The sequence below is a fragment of the Neophocaena asiaeorientalis genome, unplaced genomic scaffold (genome assembly GCF_003031525.2).
Source record: "Neophocaena asiaeorientalis asiaeorientalis breed wild unplaced genomic scaffold, Neophocaena_asiaeorientalis_V1.1 scaffold254, whole genome shotgun sequence".
Classification (NCBI taxonomy): domain Eukaryota; kingdom Metazoa; phylum Chordata; class Mammalia; order Artiodactyla; family Phocoenidae; genus Neophocaena; species Neophocaena asiaeorientalis.
The window spans coordinates 1,792,934-1,811,603 of NW_020174705.1; the positions used below are offsets into that span (position 1 = coordinate 1,792,934).

General features: G+C 56.9%; 1 protein-coding gene across 6 annotated transcripts in view; it reads left to right on the plus strand.

Annotated features, from left to right (window-relative positions):
- Positions 1 to 18,670, plus strand: part of TSC2 (TSC complex subunit 2) — a 37,366-nt gene that overhangs the window by 5,976 nt on the left and 12,720 nt on the right. For 5 of the 6 annotated variants that reach the window (XM_024759715.1, XM_024759710.1, XM_024759711.1 and 2 more), the window contains 19 exons: positions 191 to 239; positions 656 to 781; positions 1,117 to 1,190; positions 2,253 to 2,379; positions 3,202 to 3,345; positions 4,223 to 4,360; positions 5,272 to 5,375; positions 5,808 to 5,889; positions 7,026 to 7,181; positions 7,675 to 7,791; positions 11,158 to 11,280; positions 12,052 to 12,158; positions 12,354 to 12,504; positions 13,798 to 13,920; positions 14,397 to 14,531; positions 15,924 to 16,113; positions 16,967 to 17,060; positions 17,279 to 17,381; positions 17,645 to 17,739. In XM_024759715.1, the coding sequence (XP_024615483.1) occupies positions 191 to 239; positions 656 to 781; positions 1,117 to 1,190; positions 2,253 to 2,379; positions 3,202 to 3,345; positions 4,223 to 4,360; positions 5,272 to 5,375; positions 5,808 to 5,889; positions 7,026 to 7,181; positions 7,675 to 7,791; positions 11,158 to 11,280; positions 12,052 to 12,158; positions 12,354 to 12,504; positions 13,798 to 13,920; positions 14,397 to 14,531; positions 15,924 to 16,113; positions 16,967 to 17,060; positions 17,279 to 17,381; positions 17,645 to 17,739 (2,238 nt within the window). Of the gene's footprint in view, positions 1 to 190; positions 240 to 655; positions 782 to 1,116; positions 1,201 to 2,252; positions 2,380 to 3,201; positions 3,346 to 4,222; positions 4,361 to 5,271; positions 5,376 to 5,807; positions 5,890 to 7,025; positions 7,182 to 7,674; positions 7,792 to 11,157; positions 11,281 to 12,051; positions 12,159 to 12,353; positions 12,505 to 13,797; positions 13,921 to 14,396; positions 14,532 to 15,923; positions 16,114 to 16,966; positions 17,061 to 17,278; positions 17,382 to 17,644; positions 17,740 to 18,670 lie in introns of those variants that run through there. The other variant, XM_024759714.1, reaches the window with a different exon arrangement.

Genomic DNA, 18,670 nt, shown 5'->3' on the forward strand with positions numbered 1-18,670 from the left:
TGAAACCCTGCGGGCAGAGGCTTGGTCTTGGTGCTGTACACTCAGCGCTGAGCAGTGGTTGGGTGAGGGGAGCCCTGAGGGAGGATGAGCCACTTTTTTAACTGACTTGGTAGAGGAACTGGGAAGTAAAATGGAGCCACCCAGCCTCTGGGAAGTGTCCTCTCAGCTGACTTTGTGTTTCCTCCCACAGCATGATCTGCCTGCTGTGCGTCCAGACCGTGTCCTCCGTGGACATAGAGGTCAGTAGCTGCCCCTGTCCAGGGACAGTCCCTTTCACCGTCCTTCTGGGCAGGCCGGGTGGTGTAGCAACTGAGACCCCAGGCCCTGGGGTCAAGCCCTGTGCTGCCCCTCACTGGCTGTGTGGCCTCGGGAAAGCTGCTTGACCTCTCTGAGCCTCAGGACTCTCTCCTGTAAGTAAGGGCGTTGGATGACATCCGTTGCGGGGTCATAGTTCATGATGGGATAACCCACCGTGACTGGGATGTAAAAGTGCCTCCCAGATGCTTGCTCACTCTGTGGTTCCCAGGAAGGCTGCTTTGACAGAGGGGAGGGGCAGTCATTGCTGACCAAAGGATGGTCAGTGGAGGAAGCTGGGGGTGTCACTTCCCTGTGAGCAGGAGGCAGGGCTGGCCTGACTCTTTCTCCGCCCCACCAGGTCTCTCTGCAGGTGCTGGACGCCGTGGTCTGCTACAACTGCCTGCCGGCCGAGAGCCTCCCCCTGTTCATCGTCACCCTCTGCCGCACCATCAATGTCAAGGAGCTCTGTGAGCCTTGCTGGAAGGTAGGGGTCTAAACTCTCATCTTGCAGAGTTCTTGCCCGGATGAAGTGATAAGCCAGGCTTATGGACAGGACAAGGGCCATCTTGTCCTCAATGAATGGCCATCTTATTCTCAGAGCAGCCAGACAATGGCCTGTTGAGGGGAAGCCAGTGGCATTTTCCCAGTGGCTGAGCTGAGGTCAGGGTTTTGGTGACATTTTGAGAACTCAGCTGCCCCTGTTCGGGAGGAGATGGTGGAGAACAGCTGGACGTGGAGGGCTTCAGAGTGGTGGCTGTGCGAGGCCCCGGGCTCGTGTTTGTGTTTGCCAGTCTAACGACGGTGCGTCTTGCTTCCCAGCTGATGCGCAATCTCCTGGGCACCCACCTGGGCCACAGTGCCATCTACCATATGTGCCGCATCATGGAGGACAGGCGAGTGCAGGTGGCCCAGCCGGCATGGGTGAGGGAGGCTTGGCGGCCGCAGGGCCTCCTCAAGGAGGCTCCCTGTGTGGGCTCTATGCCTCGGCACAGGCTGATGCGGAGCTTCCTGTTCTGGTGGGGTGGCTGCTCCAGAAGCGAGTCCTGATCTAGGGCTCACGTCTTATGCTACAGGTCACCTGTCCTCCCCTCCTCCTGCCAGTAAAGTCAGAACATGCAAAACCGAGCTCTCGACCTCCCTCCCACAGGCGGACCTCCTCCAGTGGGGCTGCCTCACCACCCACTTGTCACGAGGCCCTGCCTCACCTCCCACAGCCAGACCGTCTCAGGTGGTGTTGCTTCTGCCCCTGAGATGGTCGTCTGTCCACTCCCGGGCCCCCCCACCCCCTCAGCTCTCACCTCCTCACTGCTCTCCTGCACTCACTCTTAGCCTCCTGAAGTCCATTCCTCCACACAGCAGCCACACGTAGTTTTTCCAGCACAGATCTGACTGTGTCACTTTTTGCTTGAAGCCACAATGGCTCCTAGTGCTCTCAGGATAAAAACCAAATGGCAAGGCCTGGATGGTCCAGCCCTGCTCAGCCTGTGAGCTTTTCGTTCCTGACTTGTTGCCCTTCTGCCACCCACCCAGGACCTTTGCACATAACTTTCATCTTGCTGAAATGTCCTTCCACCTGGGTTGAGTTTCCCTGAGTGTCCTTGACGTTGTAGTGTTGCGGTTAGATTCCCTGATCGCCCTGAGCAGGTCTGCTCTCGTATCCCATGGCTTTCCTTCTTAGCTGTAATCTGAGTTGGAACCTTGGTGTTTATTTACATGATCCTTTGGTTCACACCTGTGTCTCCTAGGCTGTCAGCACCATGATGCTGAGGGCTGTTGAGCGAATGCGTGAATGAATCACACGGTTGCTGCTGGCCCCCGAGTCCCCTGCCCAGCCTACTTCCCCAGCTTTGCTTCTGCTTCATAAGTGTAGGGACCTCCGGGGAGGCTGCCAGGAGCCTGGGTAGATGCTGGGCTGGGCCCTGCTTATATCCTGTCTTCCCGGGGAACGCTTTCAGAGCCTACATGGAAGATGCCCCACTGCTGAGGGGAGCTGTGTTCTTTGTTGGCATGGCTCTCTGGGGAGCCCACCGGCTCTACTCTCTCAAGAACTCCCCAACATCTGTGTTGCCGTCATTTTATGAGGTAACTTGGCTTCTGTACCGCAGTGAGCTGGCGAGGGCAGGAAAGCTCACCTCAGCCCCACCCAGTGGGGACAGGCCTGTCAGACGGGGAGTCTGCTGCAGGGGCAGGAGGTGGGGGGTGGGCACGGGGGGAACGTGTGTAGTCACTTGCTTTGCAAGTAGGGTTGCGATGTAGGGCCTTTGAAGGTTTTATCCTCAAGCAAATATTGTATTTTGTGAATTTCATTTTCTACAAATTAGCATCAGGACTGCTCAGGATTCCCCCTGGGGATAGTGACATACTTGCTTTCGACAGTTTCCTTGGTCAAGTGGCAAACTTGCTCTTGGTCTAGAATGAGACCAGAGATAATAGCTTGTGTTTCTACCGTGCCTGGTGGAGTTCGGAGCACTTTGCATGTTTTCATGTAGCTGTCATGGCACCTTGGTGAGCTGGGGCAATCATACCATCCTCATCTTACCTGACAAGCAGATGAGCTGTGTCATGTCCCAGCTGCCCCTAATGGGGTCCTTCTGGCCACAGCCTGTCTCCTGGGCAGTGGAGGGCATGTTCTTTGCGCGTTGCTTGCATCAGGGTAGCTTTCAGGTTCTTCTAGGCCAGGAAGCCAGGGGCCCAGAATTTGAAATGAATGGTCTGGCTACGTCAGGCCCTTTGGAGCCAGTATAGAAAACACACTTCTGGGTTCCTGAGGTACTACTTTTGTGGCACACAAGATGTGCGTGGTAGCGAGGCATCTCATGCTAGGTTCCAAGGGCGACGTGCTGGGGCTTCCTGTGCATGAGTGCAAAGGGGCTGACGCTGCGTGCCCCCCGGGCCGTGTTCCAGGCCATGACCTGTCCGAACGAGGTGGTGTCCTATGAGATCGTGCTCTCCATAACCAGACTCATCAAGAAGTACCGGAGGGAGCTCCAGGCCGTGACATGGGACATCCTGCTGAATATTGTTGAACGCCTGCTTCAGCAGCTCCAGGTGAGGTGGGCACAGGGAGAACCGAGACGGCCAACCTCTTGGCCAGAGGGCCCCTTCCTGGGGGGCGTGGACCCATGGGGGCCGCTCCCCGCCCCTCCAGGGCCCTCCCTCAGAGCTTGCTAGGCCGTGTTCTCTGATGGCTCTTGGGTGGCAACTCACCGTCCACTGAAGACGGCTGTTTCTCCCAAATCCCCTCTATCAGTTGGAGCAGGACTATGTAATAGGTGAGCAAGGGGGGTGGAGGGTCGTGTTGATCAAGATCAATAGAGTAACACGCCAGGTGGCCTCCATGGCCTGCAAGTGGACCCTGAAGACAGTTCCCAAAGTGTCTCGAATGCTGCCCGCAGTTGGTGGAACTTTGGAGGAGGGCTTTGACTGTGGCAGGAAGGAGGACGTGATGGTGCAGGGGCTGCAGATGAGATGAGGCCCCATATAGCATGGGCTCGGGGCTGGGGCACTAGGGCGGGCTTTAGGCGGACGGCCAGGCCCGTGGGAGGAAGGACCGGAACTCAGCAGGGCCTGGGTTCTTGTCCCTCAGGGGTGGCTGCTGGGCCAGATCATTGTCACGACCAGCTGTTCAGGCAGTGCTTCATCTTGGAGTGATGGTCTGGGAGGCCACACCCCTGGGGCCTCCAGAAGATGCGAGAGCCTGAGGGAGGCGTGAACACACTGGTAGTGGAGGCCCACCATGTGGGCACAGCCAGGACCCCTTGGGCCCCACCGTTCCCCAATGGGCAGGAATAGCACTCGTGCCCCCTGTCCAGTGGGAGGACCTGAGAGGGTGTCTGGATTCAGCTCATTTGAGCTGAGGACTCCAATGCCGAGTCCTTGAAGGGAGCTGAGATCCCTCCTGTGTAACCATGCCTTCGTGTTGCAGAGCCTGGACAGCCCAGAACTCAAAGCTATCGTCCACGACCTGCTGACCACGGTGGAAGAGCTGTGTGATCAAAATGAGTTCCACGGCTCGCAGGAGAGATACTTTGAGCTCGTTGAGAGATGTGCAGACCAGAGGCCTGTAAGACCACCTCTCTCTCCAGCACAGTGGGCCTTTGGTGCTTGGGCAAGAGCGTGGTTTAGGTCAGGCTGCTGGGGGAGAGGAGGGGCTGCTCAGCTCCCGGAGGTCTGGCTGTGTGGGTCTGGAGGCAAGTTTTCCGTGAGTTTGAAGTAAAAACCTTGGCAGGCTTCTGCTCCCCTGGGATTTGTGCTCCAGCAGAGAAGTCTGCCATGCCGTCAGGAGGCTGAATGCGTGTGGGTCTGTGAGAGCACATCACAGCCTAAGCATTTGTTTCCTCCCACCTGTGCGGAGGGAGGGGCCAGTTGGCTTCATGCTCAGCATGTCTGCTCTCCGAAAGGCAGGCAGTCCTGGTGCCAGAAGGGCTCAGCCTGATGCAAGGCTTTTATGTGGGTTTTATTTTTTATTTCTTTATTTTGGCTGTGTTGGGTCTTCGTTGCTGCACGCAGGCTTTCTCTAGTTTCGGCAAGCGGGGGCTGCTCTTCGTCGTGGCGCGCAGGCTTCTCACTGCGGTGGCTTCTCTTGTTGCAGAGCATGGGCTCTAGGTGGGCTTCAGTAGTTGCAGCAAGTGGGCTCAGTAGTTGTGGTGTGCAGGCTCTAGAGCACAGGCTCGGTAGTTGTGGCACACGGGTTTAGTTGCTCCACGGCATGTGGGATCTTCCTGGACCAGGGCTTGAACCCATGTCCCCTGCATTGGCAAGCGGATTCTTAACCACTGTGCCACCAGGGAAGTCCGTTATGTGGGTTTTAAATGAATCTTCACTACTGCCAGCACGGCCTTTATCGTGTGGGCTCCCTACCTGGGCCTCGGAGTGGCTGGTCTCTTGGGCCAGCAGCATGGGGCCGTATTTATCAAAAAAACCTCTGGAAGGGCAGAGTGGCTCATTCACTCCAGGTCTTTCTTCCTTTGACAGGAGTCCTCCCTCTTAAACTTAATAACCTACAGGGCTCAGTCAATCCATCCAGCAAAGGATGGCTGGATTCACAACCTGCAGTTACTGATGGAGAGATTTTTCAGGTAGGCAGCCAGCCTCTGGAGGCCCACCTGACCCTGTGTCTGCACTGCAGGCAGGACACTGAGAGTTAGCACTTTCCTCTCCGATTCTTGAAAGTGACAATTCTCACTGAGCAGGAAAGTGTTTGTCTTCCAGAGGACAGAGTCCTCTGAGGCCTCTGTGCTTACTCCCTCCTGTGGAGTGGTCATCTAGAAAGAGGCCATCTCTGAGGGCCAGGTTCTCTGCCCCTTTACCCCATTCTTGGTCTGGATGTTGCCGAGCTGGGCCCCACGCGGGGAGGATCTGGAGTCAGTCTTGCCTGACACAGAGGCGGGTGGGTCTGGGGGCTGGGTCCCCAGGGAAGCCATTGGAGGTTGGGCTACTCGGGCTGGGGGAGGGTGAGGCCGGTGGCTGGTGCACCCGCCCGGCCCCAGCAGGTGTGCTCCTCCCCCCAGGAACGAATTGCGCAGCGCTGTGCGTATCAAGGTGTTGGACGTCCTGTCCTTCGTGCTCCTCATCAACAGGCAGTTCTATGAGGTGTGTATCCGTGCTGGCGCGGGAGCCCTGGGGCAGCAGGTGCGAGGGCGACCTCCACAAGCCATGCGGGGTGATGCTCACCCGAGAGGCAGCGTGTGGCCCTTTCAGGGCACTACACGCCTCCTGGGGTTGGCCTGGGACCTGGGGTCTGCCAGCGCCTCTCTGTGGCAGGCTTTGTTTCCTCGTTCATCCCTCCCTCCCTCCCTTCCTTGGTGCCTTCTGCCAGGCCTGTGGCTGAGCGGCCAGGATGGCATAGTCCCTGCCCTCAGGAAAACAGTCTTGTGTGGGGACATTTTCTTTTTATTTTTATAATCACACTCATTCTCTGGGCTCTGGGCTGATCACCAGATGCCAGGGTGGTGGCAGCCCCTACCAACCTCTCTACTGCATTTCTTCCCCTCCAGTCCATCCTTCACTAGGTTTGCCGCCAGGGCCTGTCCTTTCAGAATCGGCAGCGGCCCCTGCCCACTGGGCTCTCTTCTCCGGGAGGTGTGCTCAGGCTCTACATCTCCCCTCGTTTCCCAGCACCTTCCTCACCGAGGCCTCACTGGAATGCCTGGTATCCCTAGGACCTGCCCACCCCTCCTACCCTCGCAGCCTTCCCTTTCCCTGCATCTCTGTCCCATGGAATTCATTCTTTTTCAGAGTCCAGCTCAGTGCTGCCTCTTTTAGGAAGCCCTCTGGGTTCTTGAGTCCCTCGTGTTGGGGTCGCTCTCGTCCTGCTCTCTGCTCCTGTAGCGCTTTGTACCTGCTTCTGTGAAAGCGCTCGTCCTGCTGCCCCATTATAGTGGGCTCTGTTATGTCGGGGACGAGGTTTCTCTATCCCCAGGGCACACACGCAGAGAGCCCTCCACATGGGATCCTTCTTAATTGTGATGTTGAATGACAGAGGGAGCGGGGACATTCACTGCTGCATCACGTCTGAGTCTGAGCCTGTGGGCCATGCCCCGGCTGGGCCAACGTGTAGTCGTCGTCATTCTCCTGAGCCAAGGGGACGCACAGAATGCCCTGGAAGAGGCCTGGGCCTCTCAGGCGCTCGCACACCCCGCTGCTGTTGTCCCAAGTCTTTAACGACGTGTTAGGTGAGTGTTGGCCGTGGCCAGTGGCTCACCTGGCTTCTCTTGTGCTTGGTGCAGGAGGAGCTGATCAACTCAGTGGTCATCTCACAGCTCTCCCACGTCCCGGAGGATAAAGACCACCAAGTCCGAAAGCTGGCCACCCAGTTGCTGGTAGATCTGGCTGAAGGCTGCCACACCCACCACTTTAATAGCCTGCTGGACATCATTGAGAAAGTGAGAGCCGCTCGAGCCTGGGGCTTGGGGCGCCTGGGCTGCCATTGGGACCCCTCTCTGTGGCAGAGCCCAGCGGACAGCAATGTTCTTTGGACCCGCTGTCTCCGTTCTCTGCAGGGAGACTGCCTGGGTCTCTCCGAGATGGGGTTCCCTCCTAACAGAGATGGGGCGGTGTTGGGAGGTCTGGCCGGGCCTGCTGCTGCTTGGTGCTGTCCTGCTGCTGTGCTGCCCAGGGGTCCTGGGACATGGCTCTGTGGCTTCGGGGAAGACTGGCTGGGGGTGGGGTTTGGGCACATTGTCCTTCTGCACAGCCAGCATCCTTTTAATTTCAAAATGCATTGCAGTTTCTGAACCATGCCTTGGATGAGGGGAGTGCATCTTTCCTCTTGAGAAATAAAGGAGAAAGTATTTTTTGGTAGAAAATATCAGATCTGATGGTTGCTGCCTCAGGGAGCCCAGAGTTGGGGATTTAAATAGAGATTTCTCTCTGTAGGTGATTGCCCGCTCCCTGTCTCCACCCCCTGAGCTGGAGGAAAGGGATGTGGTGGTGTACTCGGCCTCCTTGGAGGATGTGAAGACTGCAGTCCTGGGACTCCTGGTCATCCTTCAGGTGGGCCTCTGCATTTCATTGGAGTGCTGCTCTTTAGGGACCCATCCCCGAGGAGACCTGGGCACTCCCTGGGGTCTCAGAGGGCAGTCCGAGTGTGATCCCAACTCCTCGTTACAGTGGGGGGACCAGGTCAGAGCCCTGACCAGGTCAGGGAAGCGTGGACAAGGCCCAGCCAGAGCCAGTCTGTGGGAAACACTCCCAAGCCAGTGCCAGAACCACCCCCTCAGGTCTCCCCACAGCCAATGAGGTTGGAAGGGCTGGTGTCCGTTCTGTCCCCATGGTTGTTTGGTCTTTTTTTAATAGCTTTTTTGAGATGTAACTTACATATCATACAATTCATCTGTTTAGAGTGTATGATTCAGTGGTTTTTGTTGTATTCATGGAGTTGTGCAGCCATCATTAGAGACATTTACCCCAAAGCAGCTCCATACCCATTAGCGGTCACTCATTCTCCCCTCAGCACCTCCAGCCCTTGGCAATCACTAATTCACTTTCTGTCTCTGTGAATTTGCTTATTTTGGGCATTTCATAGACATGGATTCACACAATATGTAACCTCCTCTGTCTGGCATCTTTCATTGAGCATGTCTTCAGGGTTCATCCATGTTGTAGCGTGTGTCGGTACTTCATTTCTTTATATGGATGAGTAATAGTTTATTGTACGGATAGACTATATTTTGCTTATCTATTCATCAGTTGATGGACACTTGGGTCACTTCCACTTTTTGGCTGTTGTGAATCGTGCTACAGTGAACACTCACAAGTTTCTATGTGGACACGTGTTTCATTTCTCTAGGGGATCCACCTAGGAGTGGAATTGCTGAGTCAGCCGGTAACTCTGCTTAATGGTTTGAGGAACAGCCAGGCTGTTTTCCACAGGGCCTGCTCCATTTTACATTCCCAGCATCAGTGGATGAGGCTTCCATTCTCTCCACATCCTCACTCACACTCCTTCTTATTTTCTGGTTTTTGGATTATCACCATCCTAATGGGTATGAAATGAAATCTTACTGTGGTTTTGATGCGCGTTTTTCTAATGACGTTGAGCATCTTTCCATGTGCTGACGGGTTGTTTGTGTATCTTCTTTGGAGAAATGTCTGTTCAGATCCTTTGCCCATTTTTTTTTTTTTTTTTTTTTGCGGTACGCGGGCCTCTCACTGTTGTGGCCTCTCCTGTTGCGGAGCACAGGCTCCGGATGCGCAGGCTCAGCGGCCATGGCTCACGGGCCCAGCCGCTCCGCGGCATGTGGGATCTTCCCGGACCGGGGCACGAACCCGTGTCCCCTGCATCGGCAGGCAGACTCTCAACCACTGCGCCACCAGGGAAGCCCTCTTTACCCATTTTTAAACTGGGTTATTTGTCTTTCTCGAGTTGTAAGGGTTCTTTCCATACCCTGGATACAAGTCCTTCATCAGTCAGACAATTTGCACACATCCTCTGTTCCCAGTCATTCTCGCCACGTCGTGCTCGCTCTCCTGCGTGGTGGCTGTCCTCACATGCTCCCAGGCACCACCTGGCTCTTGAGGCTTGATGGAGCTGTGGACTTGTCCCTTTACGTCCCCAGCAGGGCAGCAATCAGGCTCTTCCACTGGCTACCGCCCTCGATCACTGACTTGCAAAGCATTGTGGTGTTATCTATATTTAAGGTCACCTGCCAGTATCAGTATTGTGTAAAATGTAATATTTGAATCAACTGGTTCATAAACTATTTCGTAAAATGTTGATGGTAGAACAGTTTCTGTCATGTTTATACGTGATAGACTTTTATTATCTGGTGTGGAAGTTTAAAATTTGATAAAAAGTGGACGTGGTGTCTTGTCCATAGCAGCCCCGTGCTGCCTGTGCCCTGACTTGAGGGGTTGTGGGGGGCCCTGTGGCCTGGATGAACCCAGAAGCCTATACGGAGAATGAAAAAGAGATGGTCTGTTGCCCTCACTTGGAAATCGAGCCCTGGTGACCCGGGGCCACAGAATTGAGCTGTTTCCTACTTGAGCAAAGTCCTGGGCCAGCCTGTTTTCATTTTTTGTAATTAAAAAGTAATATATATGTCTAGTTAAAACACGCGAACAGCATAAACATAGCAAAAAGTTCAGTTCCCTCCTTTCTTCCCACCAAAATGGGCAAGCAGAGCAGTGGCTGCCCAAGTCCATGGGTGTCCTTCCTGAGATGCTTGTGCTTTGTCAAGTGTGGTGTCCAACTCCCTCCCCTCTCCCTTGTGTGTGTGTTTTGTTTTTTTGTGGAAGGCAGGGATAATGCTTTTATGTTGTTTTTTTAAAATTATTTTATTTTGGGGGGCTGCGTCAGCTCTTTGTTGCAGCGCGCATGCTTCTCTCTAGTTGCGGCGCGTGGGCGTCTCTCTAGTTGTGGTGCGTGGGTTCCAGAGTGCGTGGGCTCTGTAGTTTGCGGCACACAGGCTCTCTGGTTGAGGCGCACAAGCTCAGTTGTTGTGGCCCATGGGCTTAGCTGCCCCACAGCATGTGGGATCTTAGTTTCCTGAGCAGGGATTGAACCCACGTGCCCTGCATTTACCACTGGACCACCAGGGAAGTCCCTATATTGTTTTTGAACCAAAGAGACACCACTCTGTTAATCATTTTTTTTTAAAAAAGAGTATCAGTAAAAAAATAAGTAAAATAAAATTCAAAATAAATAAGTAAATAAAAGAACATCAGTGATACGTTTTTGAAGCACTGCTCTCCTCCAAGGCTCAGAGTACCACAAAGGGGACCCTTGGCTGTAGCTGGGTCCCTTGGGTCCCTCCTGCCCCAGCACCACCCCATAACCCCTGCCCCCAGAACCAGGTTGCTGGCAGCACCGTGAACTCTCACACCTGGCCTCCCGTAGCCTGGCTTGTCAGGGAGGTGCACTTGACCTTGCAGAGGTGGGGGAGACGGGTTCACCGTGGGGTTAATAACAGCCCCAGCAGCTAGGGGAATTATCCTCTTTATAACCCCTCACGAAGCACACCTCCTGCCTTACTCTGCCCCTGGTTTCTCCCGCTTTGCCTTGTGGCGTTGAGAAGGTGCTCTGTTGGTGCACGTGGATCTTGTCATGCGTTGCTGTGTTGTGTGCCATTGGGCAGGTTTCTCTGATTCATTAACCGATTCCCTGTTGATAACACAGATACGTGGCTGTTTCTGGTTTTTTGCCCTCACCAAGGGTGGGCGCATGTGGGCGTACCCGTGGGATGAAGCCCTGAAGCGGAGTTGGTGGCTTGAAGTGTTTGTACATTTTAAAGAATGGTGGGTGCGGCCAGTTACCTCCAAAGTGCTTGCCTGGCCTCTCCCCCCGGGCATCAAGGTGCTGACTCCCTGGCTGCAGTTTGGCCTCCTGCCCTTGCAGTGACCAGCACGCTCTCTCTGCAGACCAAGCTGTACGCCCTGCCTGCCAGCCACGCCACACGTGTGTATGAAACGCTTGTCAGCCATATCCAGCTCCACTACAAGCACACCTACACCCTGCCCATTGCCAGCAGCATCCGGCTGCAGGTATGTTCCCTGGGGCACCCAGCAGCTGCATCCGGCCTGGTGAATGCAGTGGCTGCAGACTGGAGAGGTGGCGGGGGGCCCGGGAGGGATCTTCAGCAGACTGTTCCCTCCTTAGCACCAGCTGTGGCTGCGTCCTCCCCAGGACCTGCTGCTTTTTCCTTTGCCTGTGGTCTGCATGCCTCTCAGTCACATGGCAGCCTGAGATGGGGGCAGAGAAAGGGAATTGCTCTGGAGCCCCAGACCCCTGGTGCCGCGGAGTCTGTTAGTGACTGGCAGCGGGGGTGCAGGGCAGGGCATACTGGTATGAGCTCCCACCATGGGAACTGGCACCAGGATGAGCAGAGGGCGCTGGGATGGAAGCCCCGGTCCCTTTCAGAGCGTCTGCCCAATGGGGCAGCCCCCTGTCATTTGGGGACCCCAGTTAAATGACCCACCAATAGCTGGGGGAAGCGACAGTGTCCTGAGCAGAGCTCTGCTGTGTATACCGGGGCCGTGCGATGATGCCTGGGCAGGTGCAATATGTCCACTCCCGCTGTTGCCCCGGGTGTGGGAGGCTGCCATGTCGCCCAGCTTTTGTGGGAATGTCACAGCCTCCATGGGCTCTGAGGGAGGAGGCCGTGAGTGCCCACGCCTCTCCGCCAGCACCACCGTCTGCGATGAAGTCAGGACGTGGTTGCTGTTAGCGCGGCAGCCTTTCCCGAGAGCTGCGCTGGTCTGCGTGGCCGGGTGGCGGCTTTCTCTCTGTTGGACCATGCCTCCTGCTCTCCGCAGGCTTTCGACTTCCTCCTGCAGCTGCGGGCTGACTCGCTGCACCGCCTGGGCCTGCCCAGCAAGGACGGGCTTGTGAGGTTCAGCCCCTACTGCGTCTGTGACTACATGTACGGTCCTGGGTCCTGGGGCGGGTGGTGGGTGGGGAGCTCGCTGCCCTCCGCCCTGGGGTGGTCCTGTGTCTGAGGGAAGGTCCCAGAGGCATCCTGAGCACAGCCCTGGGTTGGGGCTTGGGGCCTGCATCTGTCCTTAGCCTTGTGGAGCGGGAGCTCTGGCCTCAGTGCTTCTCCCACTTGCTTCCACAGGGAGCCGGAGAGGGGCTCTGAGAAGAAGGCTGGTGGCCCCCTGTCACCTCCCACTGGGCCCCCTGGCCCGGCACCTGCAGGCCCCGCCGTGCGGCTCGGCTCGCTGCCCTACTCCCTGCTCTTCCGTGTCCTGCTGCAGTGTTTGAAGCAGGTGAGATGGTCAGACCCTCCGGCTGCATTAGGTCAGACCAAGCAGTGACTGGTGCTGCCCGGGGGCCACCGTTCTTCTCCCGCATTGACAACCTTGGGAGGTTTGCTGCCTGTTTCTTGGTTGTCTGCCTCGAGGCCTCACAGTGGTTCCGTAGCCATGTGTTGAGCGCCTGCTGTGTGTGGTGCATCACCAGAAGCTGGGTGCAGAGCCGAGGAGACATTCCTTCCTCCAGGAGGTGGTTTTGGTACAAGAGTGAGGTGTATTGACAAATAACTGGATTGTAGGATGGGGTGTGCCTTGGGAGGAGGCACCAACAGGCTGTGCGGGACTGAAGTGGGGGGTGCCGTCACATCTGGTTGGGGGCATGGGGAGGGGCAGGTGAGGGCAGTCTTGAAAGAGGGGGAAGATTCCAGCGGCAGGAGTAAGCAAAGCCTGGAAGTAGGGGAGGTAAATTCCCTGTGGTGGGAGGTGGAGGAGCTTGGGCCTGTTCCCCAATGGGGCAACGAGGGAGGAGGGTTGGTCAGCAGTCTGCTGCAGGTGGGGCTGGGCAGCCCGGAATAGGCTGGGGGGCGCTCCTGGGGGCCACGGGTGGGGAAGCAGAGCTGGATGGAGAGGCGGTAGCAGGTTCCCCGGAGGTACCGGGGTTTGGCATTAAAGGGGTTTGTCGGAGATTTCCTGTGAGAGTCTCAAGGTCTCCGTGTCACAGTTGGGATCTGGGGAAAGGCTTTTAGGACTCCTGGCCATTGGTGTAGTTTATGGGCAGTGGTCACCCCAGTGGAGATTGGGAGGGCTCACCAGGGAAGGTCTGTGCAGGCCACAACCCTGTCCTCGATGCTGTGGTTCTGGGCCAGCTTTGGTCCTGTGGCAGGTATGTGGGCTCATGGATCGTTGAGGAATACTTGCTTCTCTTTAAGCTAGTACAGTAGCTTCTTTCCAGATCCATCTTCATTGTGCTCTGGGCCGGGCATCGTCAGAGCCCCTTGGGTCCAGTGCCCTTGGTAGGCCGTCCTCAGATCACCATTGCGAAGGTGGGGAAGATGGAGCCAGCGTGCAGAAGTTCCAGGTCCTGCTGAGAGGAGAGGGGTGGTGCTGCACTGGGCCTCCTGCCCTGCCTGGCGTTTGGAGGCAGCAGCCGCCGTCCAGGGCTGACTTTTTTCTGAGTAGCGTCTGCTCCCCGAGCTTCAGGGACTGAGGGCCCAGGCTTGTGTGGAGAACAGGAGAGCAGGTCTGAGGCCTCGCTGCTGTCCAGATCAAGCTTCTAACCCTGAGACCCCGTCTTCCCTGTTCCTGCAGGAGACTGACTGGAAGGTGCTGAAGCTGGTGCTCAGCAAGCTGCCCGAGTCTCTGCGCTACAAGGTCCTCATCTTCACCTCCCCGTGTAGTGTTGACCAGCTATCTGCCGCCCTCTGCTCCATGGTGCGCCTTCCGCTTCGGGCCTTTGCTGCGTCGTGCACAGTGGGTCCGTGGGGTGGGGCCACAGCATAGTTCCTCAGTTCTGAAAGACTGAGGCTTGGGAGGCAAACTTGTTTCCCTCAGAGGCTCGGACCCCGGCTGGAGTGCAGATGGTGCCTCTGGGAGCCTGTCCTCCCATCCTAACTCTTGGGCAGAGGATTGGGGGCCTCAGTGAAGGGCTCGAGTGTGCAGGACTGAGCAGGGTCTTAACTCCTTCCCCTCTCCTCCTCCCCGGGGTCTGTCTCCCTGGTGGATCAGTGGGCAGCCTCCCACTTCTCTGAGAAGGCAGACTGCTGGCTAGAACAGGAAGTAGGAAGGTCCTCGGGCTTTGACCCCTTCTCCCACTGGGCCTACATTCTCAGGGGCCACCCCGTGCCCCCTGGCCACCCAGCTTGACCCAGCTGCCGGGCAGGGCTTCACATCTGGCCCTTGGCTGTTAGCTTTCAGGTCCCAAGACCCTCGAGCGGCTCCGAAGCACCCCAGAAGGGTTCTCCAGAACCGACCTGCATCTCGCTGTGGTTCCCGTGCTGACAGCGTTAATTTCTTATCATAACTACTTGGACAAAACCAGACAGGTACCAGATGGGAGCGGGTTGGTTGAGCTTTGAAGGCCTGGTCCCCAGGATGCTTGCTTCAGCCAAAGCGGCCCAGCGTTTTCCTCCTAACAGGTGGCTATTGGGCCAGGGCGAGGGCATCTGGCTCTGCTTCCCTATGTGGCCAGTGCACCCCTGCCAGCTGGCCCAGCCTGGAACCGCGGACGTTTGAACTCACTGGTGCTCCTGAGTTGTCTCAGGGAGGAGTGGGCTTAATGAAATGCTTGAATATCCCCCCTCCACACATATGCAGTGCCATTTTCTTTCTAAGGAGCTTTGCCTGGCTTGTCCTTGCTACAGTGTTAGGATAGGTGCTGAGACGCTTGGCGGCGCCGAGCCTGTTTTGAGAGGCATAGCAGCCGGGCAGAGGGCACCCCCTCTGCCTACCTCCAACTCTGTCATCAGGTGCAAAAAGCACACGCAGTAATGCCTGTTTTCTTAATTCTGCACTGCTGGGTGGGAGGCCTGCAATGAGCCATCACCTTTACTTTCTCTTTAAATTCCTGATACTTTTGTCACTCTGCCCTCATCAATCAGGGAACAGAAGTCTTAGGGAGCTCAGGTAGCCCACTCAAGGCCACAGCAAGGCGAGAGGCCTAAACTCAGACTCAGTCCTGTTTGGGTGGTGAGCCCATGCTCTTGATCAAAGTGCTGTTGGAAACTCACACTCGACTTGGCATCCCCCACCTCACTGTCCACCCCAACTCCTGGGGTGATTGTGAGCTCCAGCTCCTCCTGTGTGGCCTGGCCTGGTTCTCACTGGGGTTCCCTGAGAACCCTCAAGGCCCAAAGTGTTTCTGAGGGGTGGGGCTGGCTGCAGGAAATCACAATCATCCACAGGGCCTTAAGCTACCAGGTGGTTTGCCCGAGGCTGTGGCCTGAGATGGCACTTGTCTCCTGCTGGGCACAGCTGAGCCATCTTCATGGGGGACTCTGTCCAGGGTTGGTGTGGGCCCGGCGGCCATGCTGTGTTAGGCAGATCCTCCCCTTGCCAAAAGGCCAATCAGTTGGGGATTCCAGAACCAAGGGGGTGATGAGCCTAGCATGTCATGGCTCCAGGGTGGGCTGGGGACCTGGGACCCCACCTTTGTGGGGGTGTGGGGAGGTGTCAGGAAGACCTTGACCAAACCAGCTTTACTGTCCCCTTGGCTCAGGTGGGGTCAGCTGCTGGTGGCTCTGCCGCTTAGGCACCTGAGACCTGGGATAAGGCACTTGGCCTTTCTGAGTCTTCGTCTTCTCCTCTATAGAACATTCTGGAGTGGGAGAGGGGAGACCAGGCCCTGGCTCACCAGAACGGCTCTCTATGGGCAGGGACGGGGCACATAGGGCCAGCCTGTGGTGGGCCTGGTCTGAGGCATCCGTGTTGTCCCACAGCGGGAGATGGTGTACTGCCTGGAGCAAGGCCTCATCTACCGCTGCGCCAGCCAGTGTGTGGTGGCCCTGGCCATCTGCAGCGTGGAGATGCCTGACATCATCATCAAGGCGCTGCCTGTCCTGGTCGTGAAGCTCACGCACATCTCAGCCACGGCCAGCATGGCCATTCCACTCCTCGAGTTCCTGTCGAGTAAGCATCTGTGGCTTCGCACGTGTGTATCTGGGTGTGTGTGAGTGAGGTGGACCTTGAGTTTAGGGCTGTGCCTTGCCTGAAGTAACTTGTGCTGCCTTCTCAGACCTCACCTTGGCTGCCTGTAGGCACGCTGTGCTCCGTGGGCCACCCTTTGCTGCCTCAGGGCCTTTGTACCTTCTGCCCCTGTGCTTTGAATGCTTTCCTTCTTGGCCTTCGAGTGGCTGGCTTCTTTCCTCCCCTCAGTGTCAGTTTAAATGGCACAGAGCCTTCTGTTGCCTGACCTTGGTCCCTACTCGGCCTGGCTCTTAGAGCCTCCTCTCTGTCCCCACTCAGCACACATTACAACTTGGAGGGGCTCTACTCACCCCTCAGGTTGTGACGTCCAGGAGCTCGAGGTGCCCCACTCGCCCCTTCCCAGTACCTCATGCATGTCTGGCCCTCAGCAGGCCCTCAGTCACGTGGACAACAGGAGCAGGGCAGGGCTTTGTTTCTGTAAAGGGCCACGTGTGATATGCCTTGGCTGCCTGTTCTTTTTGCTTACAACTTTTTGAAAAGGTAGAAATCATTCTTAGCTCACAGGTCATAAAGTGAGGCCACTGGCTGGATTGAGCCTGGGGACCATAGTTTGCCAGCCCTTGGAGTAGAGAGCCGAGGCCCAGGGGCAGGGGAAGGTCCTGTTTGGGTGGGTTGTGACCTTCACTGCTTTGCCGCCTTCTTGGGTCGGAGTAGCTGCACTGGCTTTTTAGACACAGAGCACAAGACTCTAGCAACCCCTGCCCTGCTGTGGCCGTGGGCCCGTCTTTGCCAGGCCCGTCTGGGCTCCCTCACTGGCTGTCTCTTGGTGTTGCAGCTCTGGCCAGGCTACCTCAGCTCTACAGGAACTTTGCAGCAGAGCAGTACGCCAGTGTGTTTGCTATCTCCCTGCCGTATACCAACCCCTCCAAGTAAGTGCTGCCGTGTATCCCTGTGAGACCCTACCCCTCCTGGTTGTGGCCCAGGCCAGCTGGAGGCCTCTGCTTGCTGGAGGCCAGGCCTCTCGGAGTAGAAAGCCACACAGACTCCCTGTGGCCATAGCACCTCTGATCTGCACCCCCAGCTCCTGGCTCATTTCCCTCGGGTGCCACGCTGGACCTCCAGCACTTCTCTTTTCTTCTTGTCGCAGGTTCAATCAGTACATTGTGTGCCTGGCCCATCACGTCATAGCCATGTGGTTCATTAGGTGCCGCCTGCCCTTCCGGAAAGATTTTGTTCCTTATATCACTAAGGTAAGCCAGCGGAGGCTGCGTCCCTTGTTAGGGCCGGGACCTGCTTTGCCGCTGGCTCACCATGGCTGGATCAGGGTGATGGGCAGGGGAGAGAGAGGTGGGGCGCCACTGGGACACAATTCTGCCACCCTTGTCCTGGGCCTGTAGCTCATCCCAGGCTCACAGTGCACCTGGGCTGGCAGGTGTGGAGGGAAGAAGCCTGTGGGTGCCTGGAGGGCCCAGTACCTTCTGGCCTGCGGCTCAGGTCTGCTCCACTCTGCCAGGGTCTGCGCTCCAACGTTCTCCTGTCTTTTGATGACACCCCCGAAAAGGACAGCTTTCGAGCACGGAGCACCAGTCTCAACGAGAGGCCCAAGAGGTGCGGGGCCTGTGTGGGCGGGCCTGGTGTCAGTGGGGCAGGGCAGGCCCGCAAGCTGTGGCCTGTGGCCAGCATGGTGCGTACGGGCTGGGGCTGAGGGCATGCCCTGCGCAGACCGTGCTGGGCTCCAAGGTGCCCTGGGGTTGTGAAGCAGGGCGGGGCCTGAGAAGGCTGCGAACGCCCCACACGTGGCTGGAGAGGCCAGCGCTGCTCCTCAGCATGCCGGTTGCTGTGGCGGTGTTGTGGAGCCTGCGTGCTGGGTTGTGGCCAATCCTGCCTGGGTGACAGGCGAGTACAGATTTGCTGAGTTGGAGACTGAGGTGCTAGTTCTAGGGCATCAGGTTTTGGGACTGACTCCGCTGAACAAGCCCAGGGTTGCATCAGGGCAGGTGACTCCTGAGAAGCCAAACACCTGGCCTGGATGGGAGGATCCAGGGTCCACAGATGCCCAGCCTCGGGCCAGGGTGGCTTGTCCCCCGAGCTCTTGCCCAGCCCATTGCTAATGGGGGACATGCTCTTCTTCATCACAGCCGCTTTCGCCAAATCTGAGAAGAGCCGTGCTAGGCCTTGTGGTTTCGTTTGCATTTCATTTGAACGGCTGCCCCCCTTCCTGTCCCCCACCTTCCTGTCCAAGCTTTTTTGGCTCTCCCTAGGTGGGAATACGGCATTTTCCAGAATGACCACGTCAGTGTGACCTAAGTCAGGAGCTGTTCTCTCAAGGTCCTGGTGGCTGGGGGCCAGGGCCTTGAGCTAAGAACTGACCTCTTTTTGAGCTATGACCTTCGGGGCCTCAGCACCTGGTCCCGAGCGGGTGGGCGGGACGCCTGGTCAGCACAGCCTGGAACCTGCCGTGTGATGCGGTCCACACACATTTAGTTTGCACTAATGTTCTTTGTTTTGGTATCATGCGTGAAACCTTACTTTTTCTGTC